The sequence below is a fragment of the Panthera pardus genome, unplaced genomic scaffold (genome assembly GCF_024362965.1).
Source record: "Panthera pardus isolate Hobbes unplaced genomic scaffold, ASM2436296v1 HiC_scaffold_1, whole genome shotgun sequence".
Lineage (NCBI taxonomy): Eukaryota > Metazoa > Chordata > Mammalia > Carnivora > Felidae > Panthera > Panthera pardus.
Genome location: NW_026526654.1, coordinates 23,802,108 through 23,820,126, shown reverse-complemented (window position 1 = coordinate 23,820,126; position 18,019 = coordinate 23,802,108). Strand labels below are relative to the sequence as shown.

Here is an 18,019-nt window from a genome sequence, read left to right as displayed (position 1 = left end):
TGACATGTATAAATAAATTCTACTCAGATTTAGTGCACATAGCCAAATGCAATTAGTATGTCCAGAATACTTTAGGAGACAGAATTTGAAACAGACCTTAAAGAAGAGAAAGGTCTTCTTGTATAGAATAACCTGAAGCTGGTTTCCTCTAAACCCATCTCCAAAGATCCTGAAGACACCAAAGAGGAGGATGAATCCTAGAATTTAAGAACTCTGACACCCCAGGGGAGACAGATTATTCTGATGGAGAGGGCCAAGGAGAACAGAAGCTGAGAGCTACAGAGGGCCTGGTGACACTCTTGGAATAACCAGGGAAAGAACTATATTTTTGCCCTTTTCTTTTCTCTACACCACCTGAGGTGTACTTATCATCTGCATTGTTGCCACTGTGTCAGCCAGAGATGGTAAGGTAACAGCACAGCAGCTCAGGAGCCAACTGGCACAGACACCCATAAACTGGCCCCTAGACATTCCCTGGTCATGTCTTCTCTCCTTTACTCCTTGGCATTAAGCTATCAATTGATGGAAACTTCATTAAAAGAGCTGAGCTGGGGCAGACCCAGATCTTCACTCACAGTTCCCAGATGTGAAAAGGGAGGACAAAAGGAATGTGCAACTACAGACACCCTCCTGGGGGAGGAGGAAAGGGTACTGTCTGAATGGAGAAACTCTGGGGGTGGTGAGGGAGATTTGGGTGTTTGCTGACTGCTACAGTATTTACTGCTTGCTCAAAGGCACTGGGCTCTTAACCCTTGCTTGGTTCCTCTCCTTAACTCAACCCATTCATGGTACAGGTGCCATCTTGACTTCTATGTTGCTCTATGGGAACTGGGGTTCAGGGAGCCAGCACAAATAATGTGGACATGGTGGGTACTGCTTTTTCTTTGAGTAATAAAGCCCTTTGCCTCTCGTCCAGGGTTTCAGGTCTTCTGTCAGTATCCACGAAACTAATCTGTTAGCTTGGAAATGGTAAAATCTCAGATCCTTCACAGTACGTGACAGATCAGAGATGGATTGCTGACAGAAACATGGATTTTTGGAGGAGAAAAGACCCAGCTCCATGGGTCAAACTGACAGGATTAGAAGAAGTCCTTGTTAATTGATAGTGAACATACTGACAAAATAGTATGGTCAATCAGGCAAAAAGTGGTCCTCTACTTTGCCTATTAGTGAAAAGAAAATAAGAGATTACAGTTCAAGAACTGGGCAGTACATTCAAAAATTTCCCCTAATCAGGTCTTAGTGGTTAACTCTCTTCCATGCAAGGGGACTTCCCTACCAGTGGTTCTGTCAGCTTCAAGTCCAACCCACTATGACAAGTACAAAGACCTATCTTGGATGAGGTAAGGTCTGACCTTCATCAGACAATAGGTACAGACACGCATATCTACATGGAGTGAAAAAGGAAGGAAATCTGTTACCAGTACGGACAGAAGGCCGGAAACGCATTAGAACTTTTGCTTGCCAAGCAGAGGACAGGGTGGAGTACGTAATGCAGAATTACAACCAACTTATGATTCAATAGTTCATATGGTCTATCGTGCCAATCACAGATCCTTTCGAAAGGCCAGTAGTAAGTCTCAAGAATTACTGTGATGGGTCCTGGCTGATAAGAGAAAGCTGTGGACGACTGGGGAGATTTCCCTTGGTCAGTTATAAAGTCTTTCGGCTCGGATCCAGAAGTCTCATGTCTCATGTCTGATCCTTGAAACTGTGGGAAGCTAAGTTTTTGGCTTGCAAGTAAGATAAAAAGAAAACCTCAACCCCCTTACAGCTCTGGGTAAAAAGCTCAAGAGTGAGAGAACTAAAATACAGGGGGATATGAAAATTGTACTGAAAGAATGGAGGAAAGCACGAGAAAGAATACCATAAAATACAGACTAAACTAGAGGTAACACCAAAGTAAAAAGAATTGGGAAAAACAGAAATACCAAATGCAGGGGAAAGGTGAACTGACAATGAATCAGAAATAAAGGAGGAGAAAATGAAAAAAAGATCTGAGTAAATGACAGATACAGAAGTCAGGCCAAGGAGACCTATAGTATGTATAATTATATCCCCAACAGAGAATCAGGGGAATAGAACAGAACGAACAACAATGACGATACGAAACCCCGTAATTCAAGAAAACTGTCCAGAATTAAAGAGGAACAATGAATCTATATACCTAAGAATGAAGACTCAGAATGGTTAGCACTGCAGTACTTTCCAGTAAAACTATAGGACCTTAAAGTTAAAAACCTGAAGTACAAAATGCACACACACGTACATAGTCATGCATGTGAAGAACTCAAGGTCATCATTCCTAGGAGTTATTCATGAGGCATCAACTAGGCAGCAAACTTCACATAACCAAGAAATAATTGGAGGAAATGCAGCATCAAGTTTGAGGGTGAGCTCTGAATATACTTAACTAGAACAAGAATAACTGAAGGAGTGGAGGTTTACAGAAGACTAGGTCAACGCTGCACGCTCCGGTGACACAGAAAAGCACACAACCAGCAAAACTGCCACAAAAGGGAAATTAAGTGGAAAGTAACATAAGGTTGGAGATTCCTCACAAATATTATCTGGGAATGAAAGAATATCACCGAAGCCAACAGAGCACGTAGTCGAAGTTTATGTATACTTAAGAATACAAAGATAAAGACTAAGAATACTGGCGGACAAAATCAGATGGCAGTAAGGGGAAGAAAGGATTGCCAGCCAACTCACTACTGCTTATGGGGGACCAAGACACAATGCCCAGAGCTAGAGGGGGCTAATCACTCAGGGCCTTCACACGATGTTCCTTCCATTTGAAATGCAGGAGGGTAGGCAGTGCATGTTCAGCCAACTCCTATTAGCACACCTTGGCTTAAATGCCACTGTTGTGGAAAGAGTTTTCTCTGACCTCCCAGCCCAGATCCTGTCATACACTCAGACAGGGCCATACAATCTCTAGGTCAATTCTCAAAACTGTAATTAAAAATTATTTGTAACTTAATAATGCTGTCCTTCCATTAAGCTATAAGCTGCGAATGCAGGAATCTTTTCTAGGCTTTCAATTGTACCTTTCTGCTCCTGGCACATAAAATAGGCCTTCAATACATTTCTGGAGTATTTAAAAAATGAGGAAGTCTCTTCATTCTAGGCCATGATACTTTCCCAATATAGTACTTTTAAAGAGTTCTAGAATAGGTGTGCACATTCATTCCTACTTCTTTAACAAACTATAAGGGATTTCTCAGGAAGTTATGGTTAGCTTCCCTCAAGAATAAAAAAGTAACACAAGTAAGACTCACCTTCAACAGTAAAAGCAGTACAGATTAGAGAAATGATCTTAAAAAAGACATAACAGCTGCAGGGCCAACAGAAAAATAGCCAAAGTTAATATAATAACATAACTAAGACTATATCAATCGAACAGGGATCAGTCCTTCATGAAAACAGGGAAAATCGTCAACAGAAACAAACGTCAGTAGTGCCTGTCAACTGAGATCAAGTTTTGTCACTGGTCACTGTCAAGGTCTCTAAGGTAGAGATGGATGTAGGTAGGGGTCAGGGGTTTATAGAAAGTAAGCATCTGTTATTTAGGCTTAACTTGCACCATCATCTCAATCGTGAGATGGAGGTGTTGGACTACTTCAGCTGAAGTTTTAAAATCACTGAATCCAGACTTACCAACCAACCTGCTAATAACAACTTGGCCCTCTCAATATCCTTCCTCTTTTTCCAGCCTCATGTTTTACTTGATTTTTGCCTATTGGCATTTACTATACATAAATTACTCTCACCTTTGCGGGGGAGAAAGCAGCAGCCTCCATAGGCTGCTACTGATTCATCTTATTTGCTTCACAATCTTCCCCACCTCCCCCCCCCCCCCAACCCAGGGGTAGAATTTAGCAATTGAACACTTAGATATACAATACCCGGTGTTCATCAACGAGTGCATTTCTTAATCCCCATCACCTATTTAACCCATCCCTCCACTCACCTACCCCCTGGTAACTCTGTAGTTGAGTCTGTTTCTTGGTTTTCCTTTTTGTTTCCCCTATGTTTGTTTGTTTTCTTAAATTCCACATGAGTGAAATCATATGGTATTTGTCCTTTTCTGACTTACTGATTTAGCATAATACTCTCTAGCTCTATTCAGGTCATTGAAAAGGACAGGATTTCATTCTTTTTTATGGCTAATATTCCAGTGTGTGTGTGTGTGTGTGTGTGTGTGTGTGTGTGTGTGTGCGCGTGTGTGTGTGCGTGCACACACACACACACACACACACACACATCTTTATCCATTTGTCAGTTGATGGACATTTGGGCTCTTTCCATAATTTGGCTATTGTTGATAATGTTGCTATAAACATTGGGGTGCATGTGCCCCTTCAAATTAGTATTTTTGTATTCTTTGGGTAAACACCTAGTAGTGCAGTTACAGGATCACAAGGTAGTTCTATTTTTAATCTCCCCCCACCCCCAGTAGGCTTCACATCCAGAATGGAGCCCAGCATGGGGCTTGAACTCACAACCCTGATTATCAAGACCTGAGCTGAGATGATGAGACAGACTTAGATTACAGAGAGATGAAGAGACTTAACTGACTGAGCCACCCAGGTGCCCCAGTTTTTAACTTTTTGAGGAATGTCCATTCCATTTTCCAGTTCGCATCCCTACCAACAGTGCAAGAGGGTTCACTTTCTCTGTATCCTTGCCAATACCCATCCTTCCCAAGTTGTTAATTTTAGCCATTCTGACTGGAGTGAGGGGATATGTCACTGTGGTTTTGATTTGTATTTCCCTGATGATGAGTGGGATGTTGAGCATCTTGTCATGCTTCGCAATTTTGAAAGACTTAACAATACTTATCTCTGCTTTGAACCTCAACTCATACCTCAACCTTCCATAGTTATTATACCAGTGAAACTACTAAGTCATCAATAATGTTTCTGTTGTTAAAAGCTTAATATTCACATTATTTGATCTATGCTATTTGATAACATCCATCACTTATCAATATTCTCCTGGCTTGCATGACAACGTGCTTTCTAGGTTTTCACCTGCCTCTACGGGTACTTCTAGTCTCTATCCTCTAGTTCTTCCTCTGGTTGGTTCTTAAACATTGATGTTCTTCAGGGTTCTGCCCTTGGGATTTATTTTCTTCTCCTTCTATACCTTCTCCCTGTAACTTCAGTGGCTCTCTTCATGTTGATAACTCCCAAATCCTACCCTTTAGCCTAGATTTTTACCACCTAAATCTCCGTCATCTATCACCTTATGGGAGATCTTCACTTGGATATTCGACAAGCATTTCAAATGTGATACATCCAAACTGCAATCATCCTCCTATCCAAACCCAGTTCTCAGTTACAAGTAACTGAATTAGAAATGTCATAACATTTTCTGGAAATCTTTCCATTAAAATACATAAGCAACTTTACTTATGTAAAAACCACAGAAATCTTCAAGGACTTTGAGAATGAGCTTCTTCTATGTGGAACACATAAGTAAAAATAAATAGGGACTCTGGAATTAGATAAACCTTGGTTGACATTTCTAACTCACCACACAAAACTCATAGGTTAGCTAATATCATGCCACTTGAATCTTGAAGCATTGACAAAAATAGAACTCTGTAGCAAAACCATCTAAAATGGTTGCAAAACCAGGCAATTCAATGTTTAAAAAGGTCTTAATTTGCTGACACATAATGTAACGTGTTCTCACTAAATGGCATGGAAATAGCACCTGTATTCGAAATGTTAAATCTTCAACATTTACAACTTTTTTAGACAAGTAGATCACCGGAATTATTCTTCAGTAAAGAGTATTTACAGGGTCTCATGGAGATTCAACAACCTAAAAAATTACAAGTAACTGGGGATTTAAAATGTTTCCTCTAGGATAATATCTTGGAAGTAAATTCAGTAAATCTGACAGTTGTTCACATATTTAACTCCTCATATACGCCATTCTCTCCTACACCTAACAACATCAGCAATGATGCAGCTTATGCACTTTATTCTTGCCATTATAAATGATTTTAACAGAATTATATCTTCAGTGTTAGTAATTCTTATTTAGTAGAATTTCTTTCAGGTTCAACCCTGAAATACACACCTCCTACATTATATGCTTGAAGCAGAGCTTACATATTCCTAAACTTATATTCCAACTTGTTAATAATCATCTGCCATCAGATTGTCCACGCATGTCATATCATTTAGCTAAAATATGTGGCTACATATAAGCAACTTAAAGAGTTCAAAATTTGTAAAAATAATTTTCCAGATTGCTTCCCCAATGGAAAATGGCACTGAATAAGGCTATAAGGTACATACTGAGAACCAAAGATTTGGGATAGTTGCATTTAGGAGCTTAGGTGAGAGACACAAAATTTGGTGGATTTTTTTTAAACTATCAGAATCTTACATATTAATCTAGCCTATTTTTACCTTAAATACCAAAACCAAAATTGTCAGGGCAAATACAAAGCCAATCAATGACAGTTTCCCATTGATTTGCAAGTTGACTTCTAAGTGGTCAAAATTCCTCTGTGCATTCCACCCTCTCTCCTGCTTTCTTCCCTTCCCTACCACCTGGCTGTCCCTGTCTTCCACACTCTACTCCTACACTCACCACTAGAAAGGCTGCCCTGCTCTCTCTGAAATAATAACTGCATGCCCTTTTTCATGCACTTCCATGTCGTCCATATCCCGCGAAGCTCTTAACATTCTTCTGTTGTCCCCTTCACAATATTGTGGGGTCCAGGGACCATAGATCACATTTATTCATCTTTGTATTCCCAGTATCTAAAGCAGTGCACAGTATCTCTTGTGACCCAAATAATGATAATAATGAAGCTTTTCAGTAATAAAAGTTTTTTTTAAAAAGCAAATTACTTGGTTTGAAAAGATTTCAGTTTAAAGTATCACTAAAGGCATGTCTGCTCTATTTTTTAAACCTATCTCATGAAATCATCAAATTGCTGAAATTCAAGGCCACTTGAGCCAAAAGGAGTCCAATAAATGAACACTTAAAATATTCAAAACTGTTGTTTCTCTTACATTTACACTCCAGAACAAAATCATAAACTAATCACCATAGTAAATTTTCTCTAAACTATTTAATCTCCATAGTAAGAAGTTCTCCCCATGTCTACCAGGCTAAAGAATTTGCTCTTGAGGGGTCCACATTAATATTTATTCCATTCTCTGTAGAGTCAGGAAAACAGCTTTCCTTTATAATAATTAATAATTAACCTTTTTTTTTTTTTCAACGTTTTTTATTTATTTTTGGGACAGAGAGAGACAGAGCATGAACGGGGGAGGGGCAGAGAGAGAGGGAGACACAGAATCAGAAACAGGCTCCAGGCTCCGAGCCATCAGCCCAGAGCCTGACACGGGGCTCGAACTCACGGACCGCGAGATCGTGACCTGGCTGAAGTCGGACGCTTAACCGACTGCGCCACCCAGGCGCCCCAATAATTAACCTTTTAACCTGTGCTGCTAAAACCTAATTTCATTATCTTTAATCTACTGACCTCTAAGAATACATTAATAAACACATGCCCATTCTAAAGATAGATGTATGTACACATTTGTAATATATATTTGTACATATTTAAAAAGCAGGAATCAGTAACTATCTTCTAGATAGTGAAATGAAAGCATACAGATTACCTGATTTGTTACAGGCAAGTATTAAAAAATCTCTTTAAGAGCTTACAAATATTTTGGCAAAAAAAAAAAAAAAAATCAACACTACTAGATACAAAAGTAATACTATTTCATATAAATCTAGGTAAAAAGAAAGCCATAATTCAACAATTTCCATTTCTCTTTGATTATAAAACAATATGCAAACACTGTCAATTATATGAATTTTCTTAAAATAAAGCGTTAAGACCTTTATTTTTTGGAAATGGATGCTTGGAATATAGGAAAACATCTTTTCAAATTTAATATTCAGATTTACTAACACAATTAAGCATTTACACTTCACCCTTAATGTTAAAAATAGACATATCTAATGTATGCACATAAATCCAAACCTTTAAGTTATAATATGCACATCACCTACCTGTTTGCTTATAAATGGCTAATTCTTGTACAGTTTCCAAAAACTGCCAAAATTTTTCATTACTTTCTTCTGCCATAAATTCACTATTAAAATAAAAGTAATCAGTTAATAGATGGGAATGAGAAATGAAATGAGAAACTATACCTTAGAACCAAATTATAACTTATGGTTAAAGACCTCCAAAAATTAAAGTGACTTTCATTTTAATGAAGAGAACAAATGGATGATTCTTACACAGATATCATTCTCAACAGACAAGCATATATTCATGACTGGAAAAGACTGCACAAGAAATCACTTTTGGCTTTTCCTCATTAGCTATAAGTAAAAAATGGATTTATTTTGTTTCTCCATGTGAAATACCACTGAGAAGTATAATTTTTTGTTTTTATTTTAATTCCAACACATAGTTACATTACTTTCAGGTGTACCATATAGTGATTCAACAATTCTATACATTACTCAGTGCCCATCATGGGAAGTGAGTGTACTGTTAATCCCCATCACCTACTTCACCCATCCCCCCCAGCCACCTTCCCTCTGGTAACTAGGAGTTTGTTCTTTATAGTTAAGAGTCAGTTTCTTGGTTTTCCTTTTTGTTCCTCCTATGTTCGTTTGTTTTCTTCAACTCCACATGAGTGAAATCATAGGGTATTTGTCTTTCTATGATTGACTTCACTTAGCATAATACTCTCCAGCTCCATCCATGTTACTGCAAATTACTGAGAAGTATAATATAACCGTGATGGAGTATTATATAAAAGTAACACACACACACACACACACACACAACCTGGTGTTCTATAAAAATTGGTTCTATAAACACTTTTTAGAAATATTGTCTAGGGGCACGTGGGTGGCTCAGTAGGTTAAGTGTCTGACTTTGGCTCAGGTCATGATCTCACAGTTTGTGGGTTCGAGCCCTGCATCGGGCACTCTGTGGTCAGTGCAGAGCCAGTTTGGGATCCTTTGTCCGCCTCTCTCTTTGCCCCTCCGCAGCTCGCACTCTGTCTCTCTCAAATAAATAAACTAAGAAAAATGAAAAAAAAGAGTATTATCTAGGGATGCCTGGGTGGCTCAGTCAGATAAGCATCTGAGTCTTAATTTCAGCTCAGATCATTATCTCCTGGTTCGTGAGATCTAGTCTTGAGCTGGGCTCTATGCTGGCAGCATGGAACCTGCTTGGGATTCGCTCTCTCCCTCTCTCTCTGCCTCTCCCTCTGCTCACACTCTCTCAAACTTTAAAAAATAGTATTACCTATTATTTTTATTTTGTTACTTATTTATGTAGACAATCTTTTTATCATTTAGAAGAGAAAATACCATAATGAAAAAACGAATAGGAAGTTAGTGTATCGAATTAGGTCTTTGGCCTTGAATCCCAGACACTTCGATTTTTCCCCAGAATGTAAGTCATAAAAAATGACCAAAGCCATTTAAAACCTCTGGAAATGATGAATTAAGTGAGAGGATATTCCGTTCCGTATAGAACAAAGCACAGGACACCCAAAGCAAGTAGATTCAACCGTTTAAACTAGAGAGGAACCAGGCACCAAACAGACAGTACAGATTTGTTATCACCCATCTTATCTTTCTCTCGAGTCTTGGTAAACTTTAATGCTTAACATGAATGGGAAGTACAAGGACATTCAAGACACATGCAAAGTAATTCTTGTGAGTTTGGTTACTAAAGAGAAAAACTGATTAATTCATCCACATAAACAGGACAAGCACTAGAATTCAAAGCAATTGGTAAGCGGTTCTTGCTAGCAACGGTGTCCAACTCAATGGCATTAAAAAAAAAGAGAGAAGCTAAAAGCAGAGGAAATAATGGGATAAACAGAACGTGTGATCTGAAAAGGACAGGAATGGTACAAAACGTTAAGCAAAGCAGGGAGCACCACCTAATACCTAACTGATCTGCCTAGACATCTACAGACCTGTTCAGAGGCTGTGCAGCCACAGACATCAGTTTTATCAGGGGAAAGTAATATGGTAGGTCCGCAAACTTCTCGATGCCGGAATTTACACATCGAAGTATAAGCCTTCCAAGACCTTGAGAAAGTCTTCGAATACCCTTATTCCCTCAACATACCACTGCTCTCAGCACTTACGGAACTCTTCTAGAATTTACTTTCAGAGGCAATTTGCCAGGAACTCATCATTAAGTTTAGAGAGAGAAATAACCTTCAGAGATCATCTAAATCAGCTCCTCCTCGCCTTAAGTTTAAAAAAGTAAAAAAAAAAAAAAAAAAAAAAAAAAAAAAAAAAAAAAAAGAAAAAAAGAAAAAACTGGCATTTTCAATTTGTTCACTTGTTTTATACATCTAGCTCCAAATAACAGTGTTTCCCAAAAAATTCTACCACAGAGAAAAAAAGTGATTTCTACAGAATATGTTTATATGTACAAAAGAGCTTGACAGCAGTTATAAGTAAAATTCCAAAAAATATTTTTGGCAAGAGCAACACCAGTGGAATAAATGCAGTTTAGATGTGGAAGTTACAGGTTATAAAAATTTACCCTCATCAGCCTGTAATCATCCCTAGCAAATAATACTAAATTATAAATTAGGTAGGGGACATACTCAGTCATCTTTGCTTCCTACACAGTACCATGCTCAAAATAGGCACTCAAATTTCTAGGCTGAACTAAAAGATTCTGTGTAGAGAGAGGCAGAGGCAGGAGAGGCAGAGGCAGGAGAGGCAGAGGCAGGAGAGGCAGAGGCAGGAGAGGCAGAGGCAGGAGAGGCAGAGGCAGGAGAGGCAGAGGCAGGAGAGGCAGAGGCAGGAGAGGCAGAGGCAGGAGAGGCAGAGGCAGGAGAGGCAGAGGCAGGAGAGGCAGAGGCAGGAGAGGCAGAGGCAGGAGAGGCAGAGGCAGGAGAGGCAGAGGCAGGAGAGGCAGAGGCAGGAGAGGCAGAGGCAGGAGAGGCAGAGGCAGGAGAGGCAGAGGCAGGAGAGGCAGAGGCAGGAGAGGCAGAGGCAGGAGAGGCAGAGGCAGGAGAGGCAGAGGCAGGAGAGGCAGAGGCAGGAGAGGCAGAGGCAGGAGAGGCAGAGGCAGGAGAGGCAGAGGCAGGAGAGGCAGAGGCAGGAGAGGCAGAGGCAGGAGAGGCAGAGGCAGGAGAGGCAGAGGCAGGAGAGGCAGAGGCAGGAGAGGCAGAGGCAGGAGAGGCAGAGGCAGGAGAGGCAGAGGCAGGAGAGGCAGAGGCAGGAGAGGCAGAGGCAGGAGAGGCAGAGGCAGGAGAGGCAGAGGCAGGAGAGGCAGAGGCAGGAGAGGCAGAGGCAGGAGAGGCAGAGGCAGGAGAGGCAGAGGCAGGAGAGGCAGAGGCAGGAGAGGCAGAGGCAGGAGAGGCAGAGGCAGGAGAGGCAGAGGCAGGAGAGGCAGAGGCAGGAGAGGCAGAGGCAGGAGAGGCAGAGGCAGGAGAGGCAGAGGCAGGAGAGGCAGAGGCAGGAGAGGCAGAGGCAGGAGAGGCAGAGGCAGGAGAGGCAGAGGCAGGAGAGGCAGAGGCAGGAGAGGCAGAGGCAGGAGAGGCAGAGGCAGGAGAGGCAGAGGCAGGAGAGGCAGAGGCAGGAGAGGCAGAGGCAGGAGAGGCAGAGGCAGGAGAGGCAGAGGCAGGAGAGGCAGAGGCAGGAGAGGCAGAGGCAGGAGAGGCAGAGGCAGGAGAGGCAGAGGCAGGAGAGGCAGAGGCAGGAGAGGCAGAGGCAGGAGAGGCAGAGGCAGGAGAGGCAGAGGCAGGAGAGGCAGAGGCAGGAGAGGCAGAGGCAGGAGAGGCAGAGGCAGGAGAGGCAGAGGCAGGAGAGGCAGAGGCAGGAGAGGCAGAGGCAGGAGAGGCAGAGGCAGGAGAGGCAGAGGCAGGAGAGGCAGAGGCAGGAGAGGCAGAGGCAGGAGAGGCAGAGGCAGGAGAGGCAGAGGCAGGAGAGGCAGAGGCAGGAGAGGCAGAGGCAGGAGAGGCAGAGGCAGGAGAGGCAGAGGCAGGAGAGGCAGAGGCAGGAGAGGCAGAGGCAGGAGAGGCAGAGGCAGGAGAGGCAGAGGCAGGAGAGGCAGAGGCAGGAGAGGCAGAGGCAGGAGAGGCAGAGGCAGGAGAGGCAGAGGCAGGAGAGGCAGAGGCAGGAGAGGCAGAGGCAGGAGAGGCAGAGGCAGGAGAGGCAGAGGCAGGAGAGGCAGAGGCAGGAGAGGCAGAGGCAGGAGAGGCAGAGGCAGGAGAGGCAGAGGCAGGAGAGGCAGAGGCAGGAGAGGCAGAGGCAGGAGAGGCAGAGGCAGGAGAGGCAGAGGCAGGAGAGGCAGAGGCAGGAGAGGCAGAGGCAGGAGAGGCAGAGGCAGGAGAGGCAGAGGCAGGAGAGGCAGAGGCAGGAGAGGCAGAGGCAGGAGAGGCAGAGGCAGGAGAGGCAGAGGCAGGAGAGGCAGAGGCAGGAGAGGCAGAGGCAGGAGAGGCAGAGGCAGGAGAGGCAGAGGCAGGAGAGGCAGAGGCAGGAGAGGCAGAGGCAGGAGAGGCAGAGGCAGGAGAGGCAGAGGCAGGAGAGGCAGAGGCAGGAGAGGCAGAGGCAGGAGAGGCAGAGGCAGGAGAGGCAGAGGCAGGAGAGGCAGAGGCAGGAGAGGCAGAGGCAGGAGAGGCAGAGGCAGGAGAGGCAGAGGCAGGAGAGGCAGAGGCAGGAGAGGCAGAGGCAGGAGAGGCAGAGGCAGGAGAGGCAGAGGCAGGAGAGGCAGAGGCAGGAGAGGCAGAGGCAGGAGAGGCAGAGGCAGGAGAGGCAGAGGCAGGAGAGGCAGAGGCAGGAGAGGCAGAGGCAGGAGAGGCAGAGGCAGGAGAGGCAGAGGCAGGAGAGGCAGAGGCAGGAGAGGCAGAGGCAGGAGAGGCAGAGGCAGGAGAGGCAGAGGCAGGAGAGGCAGAGGCAGGAGAGGCAGAGGCAGGAGAGGCAGAGGCAGGAGAGGCAGAGGCAGGAGAGGCAGAGGCAGGAGAGGCAGAGGCAGGAGAGGCAGAGGCAGGAGAGGCAGAGGCAGGAGAGGCAGAGGCAGGAGAGGCAGAGGCAGGAGAGGCAGAGGCAGGAGAGGCAGAGGCAGGAGAGGCAGAGGCAGGAGAGGCAGAGGCAGGAGAGGCAGAGGCAGGAGAGGCAGAGGCAGGAGAGGCAGAGGCAGGAGAGGCAGAGGCAGGAGAGGCAGAGGCAGGAGAGGCAGAGGCAGGAGAGGCAGAGGCAGGAGAGGCAGAGGCAGGAGAGGCAGAGGCAGGAGAGGCAGAGGCAGGAGAGGCAGAGGCAGGAGAGGCAGAGGCAGGAGAGGCAGAGGCAGGAGAGGCAGAGGCAGGAGAGGCAGAGGCAGGAGAGGCAGAGGCAGGAGAGGCAGAGGCAGGAGAGGCAGAGGCAGGAGAGGCAGAGGCAGGAGAGGCAGAGGCAGAGGCAGGAGGATGGGGAGGGGGAGGGAGAAATTCCCATGAATGCTTTAAATATATATATAAAAAAAGGGGGCATCCCAAACAGAGAGCTAACAGTTCTCTTAAGTTTCTATCTCCCAAGCTCCTTCAATCTACCCAATGTTCTCAATTCTTCCTATTCTACACTTATTCCCCTCAACCTCTTTGATTTTCCTACAATTTTTATTAAAAGAAACACTAAAAGCCAGATGTGAGTAGAATAATGGAGTCTAGAAAACACAAAAGAAGTGCAATGGTTGAAGAAACTATAGGCTGCCAGCCTGCTACACTGTCACAAAGGAGAGATTTGGTTCAAAAGTATAAAGTCAAGACCACTAGATAAAAATTATAGTGGGAAAGAGTTCAGTTTACCGAACAAAGGACTTGCTGACAATTTATATTTGTTCACAACAGAACAGGTAAGTGCATGAAGTAACACTAAGCGTCCTAGCTGTATTACCCCGGCAGGACACCAGTTTTCCATAGGTCAGGTACACAGCTAGAGTCTAGAGGTAATTCTGATGGTGGTTTGAAGTAGACACTACCTAATATAAGTCCCTTCCACTGCGTCGACATTATTGGGCACCTGATCCTGATGTACTGAGCCTTGGGAAAACAAGTATGAATAAGAAATACTCGTTGCTTCTGCTGAGCTAATACTTATTACTAATACTTGTTGAGCACCTACTTTTGTGCACGGTGCCTTGGTAAAATATAGATTTTTACCCCCTGCAGCTCACATTTTACAGCAGAGATCAGCATACATACCTTTCAATAAGGATTATTACAGAAGTATGGACCAAATGTTAGGAGAACATACTAGAAAGACATCAGTTTTATCAGGTGAAAGAATCAGCCAAAGAGAAAGTAATATGGTAGGTCCACAAATAGGGTATCAATGAAGAAAGGACCATAGTAGAGTGTTATGTTAACCATATCAAATTACCACATAGTGGCTTAAAAAGAAAGAAATTTATTCTCACAGTTCTGGAGAAAAAAAAGTCTAAATTCTTGGTGTCAGGGTTAACACAACAGGTCCCACAGGTCAGGATCTAGACCTGTCTTTTGGGGGCCACCATGCACACCACTAAAGTCCACCCTGGGCTCCGCAGAATCCACATCTGTCCCACATGCAAAATGCATATGTCCTATCCCAACATCCCCCACTGTAATCTCAACCCATTAGGGCATCATCTCTAAACCAAAAGCCCATGTAAATACCACCAGAAGTCTCAAATCTCATCATGTAAATCATTTAGACGAGGTAGGAGTGAGACACTGGGTACGCTCCATCCTGAGGCAAAATTCTTCTCCGTATGTGGACCTGTGAACTAGAAAACAAGCTGTCTGCTTCCAAAATGCAGTATCGATACGCATTCCAAATTCCAAAGACAGATATTCCAATTCCAAAAGGTAGAAATTACAAAGAATGAAGGAGTTACCAGTCCCAAACAAGTTCAAAATACAGCAGGACAAATTGTGTTAGGTTTCAAGTGGTGAGCAGAACCCTCAGCGGCGTGCTGCTCCACTCTCTGCTGCATGCCACGGCTCTGCCCTCAGGGTCATTACTCCCTTCTCTTGAAGGAAAAATGTTTGCGTGTTTGCAGCCAAGCAGTTTATCAGCCAATTTCCTGCCTATGGAATTTCGAAAGTCTGACAGCCTTCTCTCATTTCATCCCGTCTCTGTCTCTTTTGGCAACATTTTTGCTGATACAACGTAATCAAAATCCTTTGGGTCTTTTGTAGATCTCACCAGCATCATGCCAGAAAAACCTTCTTCAGATCCATCCTGGACGAATCTACCCCTCCATTCCTGGCTTCTACTGAGACGGTGGAATAGACCCATGAGTCACAAGCCTAACCTATACAGAAAAAGACTGACCAGCCACAAAGTTGGTCTTCTTTCTGAAGCATGCATCCCCAACACTGGGTTTCCTCATTTTAACAGTCTTTGCCATCTGGGTAGCAGGAGAAACTCCCAGATTATCAAGTGTGGCTTCCTTTTTTCTGAACAGCTCCTTCTTCAGTTTCTCTCCGTCCTCTTGCATTTTACTATAAACAAGGCAAAACCAGGGGATACCTTTAATGCTTTGCTTGGCAATCTCCTTAGTTAGCTATTCAAGTTCACTGATTGCAAGTTCTGTTTTCCACACAACTGTAGAATCCAATTCAGCCCCATTTCTGCCCCTATAAAACAAGGATCATCTTTCTTTGTTTCCAATAACAGGTCACTCATTTCCTTCTGTACTCTTACCAAAAGAGCCTTTAATGTTCTTATTTCTACCAACATTCTACTCACGAAGACATAAGTATTCTCTATGACAGAAGCTTTATTAATGACCATGCTCCCTGCTTTCCTCTAAGTCCTTAGCAGAATCACCTTTAATGTCCGTCCCTATTTCTGCCAACAGTCTCCTCAAGGCATGTAGGCTTTTGTTTTTTAACCACATTTCTCAAAATCCTTCTAGCTTTTGCTGGACTTACCAGCTACTTCTACATTTTTAGCTATTTCTTACAGCAGCACTCCACTTTATCAAGTCTGTATTGGTTTCCTAGGGCAGCTGTAACAAATTACCAAAAACCTGGCAACCTAAAGGAACAGAAACTTATGGTCTCACAGTTCTGGAGGCCAGAAGTCCAAAATCAAGGTACTGGTGTGGCCTCTTCAAGCTTCTGGGGGCTGCAAGTGTTCCTTGGCTTGTGGTTACATCAATCCAATCTCTGCCTCTGTTCACATAGCCTTCTCCTCTTCTGTCTCTTATAAGGACATTGGATGTAGCAGCCATCCAGATAGTCCACAATGATCTGGTCTCAAGACCCTTACTAATTACATCTGCGAAGATCCTTTACCCAAGTAAGGTAACATTCACAGGTTCCAGGAGTTAGGATGTAAACTTTTTAGGAACTGCAATTCTCCACTACAAGTGATGCAGTTGGTACATAGATGGAGGTCAGATTATGAAGAACCTGAAGTAGCATCCTACAAAAGTTCCAGCTCTAAGAGACTCAAGGCAAATACAAATGAGGACAATGTAAGTACAAATCCAAGATTGGAAGAAGTTAGACTGCAGATCTGCAACAGAGAATGGGATCAGATGGATGCAAACTGGGAGAAACAGGGGAAGAAACAGAGGAAGAGGACACACATTAGGCTCGAATATTTTATTCAATACAACTATTTTATTACATCTGATATCATAAAATACAATGGATTACAAGATAATATGAACACTTATGTACCAACAAATCAGACCACCTAAAAGAAATAAACTCCTGGAAACAATAAGCTATCAAGACTGACTCACAAATAGAAAATCTGAACCAATTACTACCACAGAGATTGAGTAATAAAAAACAAAACAAACAAACAAACAAACTCCCCAAAAAGGAGCACCTGGATGGCTCAGTAGGTTAAGCATTCCAATGCTTCAGGAGTTTAAGCCCCATCTCAGGCTCTGCACTCATAGTTTGGAGCTTGCTTGGGATTCTCCCTCTCTCTGACCCTCACCTGTTCATGCTCTTTCTCTTACAAAATAAACAAAACAAAACAAAACAAAACAAAAAACTTCCCCAAAAACAAAAGTCTAGGACCAGATGGATTCACTGGTGAATTCTGCCAAACATTCACAGATTTAATACCTATTTTTCTGAAACTCTTTTAAAATCTTGAAGAGGAGGAAATGCTTCCAAAATCCTTTCACAAAGCCAGCATTGCCTTGATACCAAGGAACACGAACACACACACACACACACACACACACACACACACACACACACACACACACAGAAATTACAGGCCAATGTCCCTGATGACCACAGATGCAAAAATCAACAAACTATTAGCAAATAATACATTAAAAGAATCACACACCATGAACAAATGGGATTTACTCCAGAGATGCAAGGATGGTTAGACATCTACAAATTAGTCAACATGGTATACTATATCAACAAAGTGAAAAATAAAAATCATATGATCACTTCGACACAGAAAAATCATTAGACAAAAGTCAACGTCCATTTATAATAAAAACTCTCCACAGACAGGGTACAGACGGAATAAACCTTAACATAAGAAGGGCCACATATGACAAGCCCACAGTTAACATCATACTCAGCAGTGAAAAGCTGAGAATTTTCCTCTACAATCAGGAACAAGGATGCTCATGCTCATCCCTTTTATTCAATACAATATTTGAAATTCTAGCCAGAACAATTAGAAGAGAAAAATAAATAAAAGATATCCAAATCAGAAAGGAAGGAGTAAAACTGTCACTGTTTGAAGAAGACAGGCATCATATTATATATAAAAAACCCTAAAACTTCACCAAAAAAACTATTAGGACAAATTAAATGATAGGATACAAAATCAGTATACAAAAATCTATTGCATTTCTGATACCAAACTCTCAGAGAAAATTAAGAACAATCCCATTTACAAGTACATCGAAAGGAATAAAATACCTAGGAATAAATTTAACCAAGGAGGTAAAAATCTGAACACTAGAAGTCACTGATAAAAGAAATTAAAGACATAAATAAATGGAAAGACATTCCAT

At 42.9% G+C, this 18,019-nt stretch overlaps 1 protein-coding gene across 3 annotated transcripts in view; it reads right to left on the bottom strand.

The window, feature by feature from the left end:
- The window catches only part of UGGT2 (UDP-glucose glycoprotein glucosyltransferase 2), a 192,162-nt gene that overhangs the window by 167,100 nt on the left and 7,043 nt on the right, over positions 1-18,019 (bottom strand). For 2 of the 3 annotated variants that reach the window (XM_019444060.2, XM_019444061.2), the window contains exon 2: positions 8,062-8,144. The exons of the other annotated variant lie outside the window; for it this stretch is intronic. In XM_019444060.2, coding sequence (XP_019299605.2) covers positions 8,062-8,144 — 83 coding nt within the window. The remainder of the gene's footprint in view (positions 1-8,061; positions 8,145-18,019) is intronic. 3 annotated transcript variants of the gene reach the window in all.